The 7,880-nt window shown below is 33.3% G+C and overlaps 1 protein-coding gene across 1 annotated transcript; it reads right to left on the minus strand.

Annotated features, from left to right (window-relative positions):
* Positions 1–884: 884 nt before the first annotated feature.
* On the minus strand, positions 885–6,001 carry LOC107934516 (protein WVD2-like 7). Its single transcript, XM_016866967.2, has 9 exons — positions 5,445–6,001; positions 3,377–4,180; positions 2,946–3,131; positions 2,750–2,793; positions 2,581–2,670; positions 2,407–2,503; positions 2,221–2,292; positions 1,944–2,054; positions 885–1,527 (listed from the first exon to the last, which is right to left on the minus strand). The coding sequence occupies exons 1-9, from the start codon at positions 5,484–5,486 to the stop codon at positions 1,078–1,080; spliced, it is 1,896 nt and encodes a 631-aa protein (XP_016722456.1). The 5' UTR covers positions 5,487–6,001; the 3' UTR covers positions 885–1,077.
* Between the last annotated feature and the right edge of the window lie 1,879 nt (positions 6,002–7,880).

The raw sequence follows: 7,880 nt of genomic DNA on the forward strand, positions 1-7,880 counted from the left end.
ATGAGGAATTGTGGTTTTATATATATATATATTAAGAATATCCGTAGAATCAATTTTATTATGACTGGATAATAAATCTAGGGAAATGTTCATTAATTAATTAATTAGTTTAATTTTGATAAGTCGAAATAGGTAGAATTTTGTTGTTAAAAAATTTAGATTAATGTAGAGTTTGACTTCTTTTTATGTGTGATAACAGAAAGATAATCAAGGGGATTAATTATTGTTATTGGGAGGAAAAAAGTTGCAGTTATTCATAGGCATGTGATGTGGTAGAACTTATGATTTATCTAGCCACATTCTGAATTCATTTGTATAATCAATCTTATCATGAATGGGTAATAAATCTAAGGAAATGCTTACTGACCAAATATAATTCGAGGCCGATGAAGGGTCGAGTTTTGTCGCTAAAATTTTGGATTAATATGGAGTTTGACTTCTTTATTTTCTATAACAGAAAGATAATGTAATGGGATTGATTATTGTTATTGGCAAAAAAAAAAAACTTGTAATTATCATTCGTAGGCATATAAGGTGGTTGAATTTATGGTTTATCGTGGGAGATTATGATAATTTATGACTCATGAGGTATATATTTTTGAGCGTTATGTTGTAAACAATTTTTCTAAAGGCTTCGTAAGAAAGTAGGTTTATTGTTGATGTGTCAGACAAACACATCTGCCACTTACCATATATGTGTAACTTATAATATATATATATATATATCACAAATAGGTAACCCACTCTATGTAAACCAGTCATGGAAACTCAATTGTCTAACTTATTCGTTTTTTAGCAATGTAGGAGTACTCAACCTTGCAAACGACCGATAGTCGGAGTAATGAGAATAAGCTACAATGAAGGAAACTCTACAGTCAACCATATATTATAAGCCTTGCCATTTCTGTACTGCTATATGAAAACAAACACGGTCTACATTCGAGGATCGGTTTCATTCAATGTACATTGAAGGCAGTAAATATATGATTCGAATTGAGGATACATGATACATATGTTGGCTTGGTTGAACTGGAAAGGAGAATGAATGAATGAATGAATACGCCATGGCAGCACATTTCAGGAAGCCATAACTGCAAGTCGGCCCATCGCAGAATTACCGGCAATTCCAGCATTTTTCATATTCTTTGTCACCAGCTCACTGTTAATTCTATAGCCACCAACTTTTGGCCTGCTACCACCAAACTTATGATCTTTAACAACCTTACCGCTTTCTGATATGCGATGTTTTTGTATACTGCTCTCTTTCTCTCGCTCTTTCCTTGAAAGGATCAGATTTCGGGTCACAGGTTCAGGGGGAATGTGACTTTCTATTGGTGGAATCGATGATACAGTGCTAGCTTGAGACGATTTAACTGTAGGACAATTCAACTCGCATTTTAATCCAGCAGCAGAATGTGCTTGTTTATTTGTTTCCATAGAGCGTGACGGTGATCTTGGAATTGCTCTCATCGTCCAATTTGGTGAATTCTGTTGTACTTTTGCTGTTTTCATAGTAGATGTTGCAGTCTGGAATATAAAAAATTGAAGCAAGTTGGTGTTAAACCTAATAAAAAAAAGACATAAAATGATCATAGACATGAATCACTAAAATGATAAGGATTTCATTAAGTTAATACCTTATCATTTAACTTAAAAAACCCCGCTACCAATTATTCATTATATATTTATATATAAAAGTAAATAGACTATTCCGCGTGCAAGGTAAAAAATGTTAAAAGCTTTTCTAAGATGATTACATGGAAATGAAGAGTAACTAAAGCCATCCTGCAATGGTATGATTACATACGAACCAACAACATAAGCACCTCCAAGTTAGACAGACTAAATACTCAAGAGTGCATGCTTCTCTATGATGTAAACTAATCACATCAGAAAACATATGAGCTGCATTATAAAATCAAGGATAGCAGACTCTAATTTACCTTGTTTCTAGTAGATCCTGATGTTGCGGAGACATGATAGAAAGAAGGCATGGGTTTTGCTTTGAAATTAAGGCTTTTCCGCAACTGTTTAATCTCAGCTTCTGTCTTTTCCTGCAACAACGGTGAACCAAACGTGCAATTTATATTAAATTTAGCAACGCATTAATCCAGAAAATATCAGAGCGGTCCTTCAAATACTAAGAAGGAAGCATAAAGATAAAAACCAATTCATCTTCCTTTAACATAGTAAAAATTCTGAATATTGTACTTTCCCTACCTGTAGTCTTGCTTGAATCTGGTTCATCTCTGCCTCTTTTGCATGCATTTTCTCTTCCAATTTCATATAGAACTGAAACCATAGTATGGAAAAAAAAATGAACAGAGGAAGAGATTTAAGAGCATACCTTAAAGGCTTACACTAAAGAATAAAATGAATTTTCAGAATGACAGTATGGATTATTGCCTCTTTTCTCCTTTCTGCTCGTTCTCCACTTTTAAAGTGGAATCCTCTGACATTTGACTTCGCGTCTCCCCTAGTTGAATTGACTGATTGCTTAATCCTACATAAAATAATACGTTAAGGTTTAAAATCGAAAGTCTGATGGCACAAAGAAATCGCGGTGATTTTGCCACACACCTGTCTGGTGTCTGACGAGCAACAGTTTCAGTCTTCTTGCATGAAGATAGTTGAGCTTCAATTACTTTCTTTCTTATTGGTTCCTTTACACTGTCAGGTGAACTAATCTTTTGAAATTTCCTTACAAATCAAACCCACATATTCTTAAAATGCAAGAAATACCAAGTACCTTTTATTGCCAGTGTTTAATTTTGCATTGAACCTTGCAGAGTCCTGGACAAGAAAGACCAAAGAGAAGGAAATTGGAATAGCAGCATGAAATCTTAATAAAAATGCTAAATAGAAATAAAAATAAAACAGATGTTGCTTTTTTTCCAGATTATGTTTTTATCTTTTAAGTTTCAGGACAAAGTCCAAATCTTCACCTCTTGTTTTGGAGATTTGCGCATTGAATGTCGAGTGGGAAAGACTGTTTGTATTGGTAGTTTCTCTGCTTTTATTTTCTTTGTGATCTCTTTTTCTTTTCCTTCTTGAACCCTTGCGGCTACTTCTGAAGGATCAGAAAAACTGTTTTTCGGGGAATGATCAGGACTCATGGGAGCAGGCTTCAACTAGAATGAAAATAGTAATAATAATCAGTATAAGTCACAGAGAGGTAAACACAAGGGCAACGTTGAGTATCTTTATTAATATAGAGAAAGAGGAGATAAAAGGAAATGCAGGCATCACATCAGAAAACAATGTGAATTCAAGTTTCTATCTACTGCATGACTGGTGCCCTTCAGAATTATGATTTTGGTAATTCTGACATGTTAGTAATTTGTTTCAACTGAAGGTAATATAAATAAATTTATACCTTTGGAGAATGATTTAGCCGAATTTTAGAATTAGTAGTATCAACTTTTCTAGTGTTTCCAGTCTTGGGGCATTGATCCCACTCCGAGGACTTAAAGGATTCTTCAATGTTAACTACATCATCATCAAGGTTCTCTTCTACTTCATTCTCTGGATTATCACTGCTTATAAATGATTTAGCGTATCCAATTTGAATTTGACAAGTGTCCTCAGGTTCAACATTTATAGGGACCGGGACCGAAACATCTAATGGATATTCGCTTCCACATTCAATCAATGCACCGTCACCAAGATATTCTGAATCTTCCGGACTCATGTCAAATTGAGCACAAAGGCCACTTTGATTTGAATGATCAAAATGGTTTCCTTCATTTTCATGATCAAATTCATTTCCACAATAAAGGTCTTCCACATGATCTGTACTACATAATCCATTTTCATCAAAATGATTGTAACTGCTACCTTTACTTGTACTATCAGAATAATTTCCATAAACAGTGTTCTCCGCAGCATAATTCTCGCCAGTTTGACATTGTCTATAATTCTCATTCTCCAAAGCATCACTCTCACAGGTTTGATCTTCTCCTCCACTTTGGTCCTCAGATGATGAACTTTGAAGAAGAAGTGCCTTCTTCCTGAAGTGAGCTTCAAAATAAGCTTTCTTCTCAATAACTGAACCTGGTTTTGAGCATTTCTCAACCTCTTCAAGATATCTATTGTGTGAGAAAGAGGATTTCCTTTCCCAAGCTAGGGGTTCATTTGCAAATCTACCAAATGATATAGAACCACAATGCACAGATTCTGCCTGTCCAGTTCAAAAAAGATGGAGTTAAATACATTAAATAGGTGGAAAATTATCTGCTAAAGTATAAAGTAAATTGTATTTCTGAGCCAAATCACTGATAGGAAACTCATGGAAGAGGTTAGCATTGTCAAATTCCATCAGGGCTTGAAATAGTAGTGGGACTTGGGAGGCACTCGGGATACCGTAAGACACTACAGTTAATGACAATCTTCTATGGACTGTCGACAATCCAGAAATAATACAGTAGAACTTTCTAACGGCACAAAACTGGTGCCACAGCCAATTTGACATATAAAAGAGAACTAACATATATAATAGTACAATTTTATCTGTTAATGCTGAAACAAGTGGTAAACTATATACAACAACGTAAAGATAACAAGCAGTTCTGCCTTCAACTCCTCTGGGTTACTTTCAATTAAACTCAATATTGTCTTTTTATAGTCGTGGAGTTGAAACTAGTGTCTATTACCCACAAGTTTTGATGGTGATTCCGAGTTGCTATCCCTCTCGTTGCCAGATTCTTGTTTTCTAAACTACTTGTAATTTTTTCTTTGTTCAAATATAAACTACTTGTATTTGTTCACACATATTTGGATATAGATCATTCTCTGGTATATGAAAAAACTAACATGTTATATGTATATACCATACCCAACATAGCATCCAGGTTAAATATAAGATAACAATTCTAGTCGGAAGACGTGAATAATCCTACTATCTAAGGGAAAACGTAAAAAAAATATAAAAAAAACTAACATTGAGCCTATTTGTGATGGCTACATATCATATCCAACACAGCCAAAAATCCGAGTAATGTAGAAGATAACTACTCTGGTGCCAAGGCAGATGGATAATGCAATATGGAAAGAACGTATAGCAATAAATCAGTTTACAGAATAACTTGTAGTTGTATGAGAAAACTAGTAGCGGCCTCGCCCCCAAATCAAAAACAATTACTCTAGAATTTTACTAAACCAAACAGATAAAGAAATAATCTAAAAAAACATAGGATGAAGTCTAGTAAATCTTTTGAACTCTTTTACACATCAAATATAGAAAAATGAAATAATTATCATTATCAAACCACAACAAATCAACTAATGAACTAACAGAAACTTAAACCTAAATAACAAGTACACAGATTTAAGAAGGTTAAACTTTAATCTTCAAACAGAGAAATAGAGAAACATTTCTTTTAAATAAAATCAGAGAGAGAGAGAGAGGTAATGCAAAAAAGAAAAGAAAAAACTATAGATATTACCTGTAAACGAATGCTGAAAGTCTCTTCAATCTCTCCCGCCATTTGCAACCAAAATCAAGGTCGAAACAGAAAATAGACTTGTAAAATCAAGATTCAGCAGCCGACACACTTAAATGCTTATCAAAGGAATCAAATCAATCGAATTCGCAAACAAGCATTTCTTTAAAAACGTCAACAGTAATTAACGAATCTTAAACAAAAACGTGCTTTGCAATTGCGAGTATCACCGCAATAAAAGATGCCAAAACCAAAGCTCCAAGATTTTCTTTCGCTCTTATTTTCCTTTGCTTTTGCTTTCTCAGATCTTTCTTTTCAGAAAATATTATAAAAAAAAAATGTTTGTTGTGTGCAGTGTAAGTGTAAAAAAAGATTGGGAACGTAGTGGGGAATTAGAAAGTTAGATCAATCAAATCAATTATTTTCATTTCTCTTTGAAAAAGAAGAAAAAGCTTTAATCATGTGGGGTTGCTCGCCTTTCTTGTTCTTATTAGATCACCGCGGTTATAATCAGACGGCTGCGATTTGAGATCAGAGGAAGATGAGTGTGTCAAGGCTAGTGGTCAGATTTAGACGAACAGTGTTTTAAAAATGGATAGAATGTAGGGGAAATGTCCCACGGCTCAACTTCCCTAATCCCTTTCTTTATAAACTTTGTTGTTACTCGTTAATCTATGAAATTAGGACCGTTTCGCAATTTCCAAAATTCATTTTTGGATAAATGTCCAAAACTAGGAAGAAAGAAAGTTAAAATATATCATATTATTAAATATATTGTAATTATCTCGTGAACGATTATGGATTGGATTCTGTCTAAATGTAACTTAAATTGTACTCTTAATTAAATCAAAAAGTGGATTTGAATTAGATATTGAAAGGGACATCTGTAAGTTTTCTTTCAATCCTATTAAATTTTTCATATTTTACTTTTTATTGTAAAAAAAAAAGAAATCGATTTTGGCTTCTTATTTTTTTAGAAAATAATCATGGGTAATATTTGAAAAAATAAATATCATATTTTTTAAATATATTTAATTAATAATTAAAATTTAAGAATTTGGGACAGAAAGAAATTAAAAGATAATGCATATAGCAGAAGAAAGGGCTGTTGATTAATCATTAGAAGAGCCAAAGTATGTGTATGATCTGATGTTCAAGGTAGGACCCAAAAACTTTTCGAGAAAATGATGGCAAAAGGTTATGGTATGATGCAATGATTAGGAAGCGTTAGATTAAGGAGTGTGGGAAGGATAATGCAAATTATATTTTTTATAAAGTGGGCAAAAGCAGGGCCAGGGCCTTGCACGTGCATGGACCTTGCATGTCTTTGCAGACTCGACCCACATCGACGGTACCACCCTACGCGTCGTACGTACTGTCCTTTATAATATTTCCCATGCAATAGATCTTAGCCAAATTATTTAAATTATTTAAATAAATATATTTTTATTTTTTGAGCCTCATGGCCATGTGATATGAGAATCATGATGAATGGTCCCAATTCTCATGCATATCACAAATAGAACATTCGATGAGAGATTCACATCGAAAAGGAAGTCCACGTGTCCATGGGTTGGTGCCTGCTTGGTTTAAACCGTTGACTTTTCTTGAAGAATTTACTTATATAGTAACATAAAGGAGACTTATTAAAGAGTGTCACATTGAAACACTGGCAAGTGGCATGCATTGATTAAAGGCAGGCTTAGCTAGGCATTTATGGTGTGTGAGGGGAATGCATCTAACTCATGTGAGTGGGTGAGTCCATGTCTCCATGTGTTTTGGTCCATCTCCATCTTATCGGCTAGGTCTAAAACTCACCCATACGCATGAAAAGGACAGAAAAGAAAAGTGTGTTCGAAATATCTGTAATACAAAATTTTAATTCTAAAAATAATGTGTTGATGCAATTATGGAAGTGAAATGTTCAGTATTGTTTCAAAATATTCACTTTCATAATTTGTTATATTTGGAGTTCACAATTTTTGTAAATAAATTTTTTGAATTGTGATATTTGTTGATAATTGTGACATGTGCAAGCTCATTTATGATACTTAAATCAGTTATAAGAATTTATCTTAAAGATTCGTCTGAATCGAATCAAGCAAATCGATTTTCTTATATTGAGAAAATTAGATTGGATCAAGTAAACTTAAAAACATAATTTATAAATTGAAGATTTATCTTAGACTTGTTGAAGATATTCATCAAGCTTATTAATTTCGTGGAAATATTGATTGTAATTGGATCAAGTATATTAGCAAATCAAAAGTAGTTTAAATATTTGAGACTTGTATAAGTTTTGTATTGAGAATTTTAGCACTTATTTTTTAGATTTGTAAAGATTTTGTATTGAGAATTTTAGCACTTATTTGTTCGGTGAAGAACTTGTAATTGTGACTACATTGAATGTGAAAATGGGTGAATTACTTGGTTTTCAGC

The sequence above is a fragment of the Gossypium hirsutum genome, chromosome A12, assembly GCF_007990345.1.
Source record: "Gossypium hirsutum isolate 1008001.06 chromosome A12, Gossypium_hirsutum_v2.1, whole genome shotgun sequence".
NCBI classification, from domain to species: domain Eukaryota; kingdom Viridiplantae; phylum Streptophyta; class Magnoliopsida; order Malvales; family Malvaceae; genus Gossypium; species Gossypium hirsutum.

Bases quoted from the DNA above. Each gene is read 5' to 3' on its own strand.
- LOC107934516 (XM_016866967.2), bottom strand. From the start codon at position 5,486: ATGGCGGGAGAGATTGAAGAGACTTTCAGCATTCGTTTACAG. The intron at 3,132-3,376 runs GTATAAATTTAT...TTTTCATTCTAG, and splicing joins GGCTAAATCATTCTCCAAAG to TTGAAGCCTGCTCCCATGAG. The intron at 2,794-2,945 runs GTGAAGATTTGG...TTTCTTGTCCAG, and splicing joins GCAAATCTCCAAAACAAGAG to GACTCTGCAAGGTTCAATGC.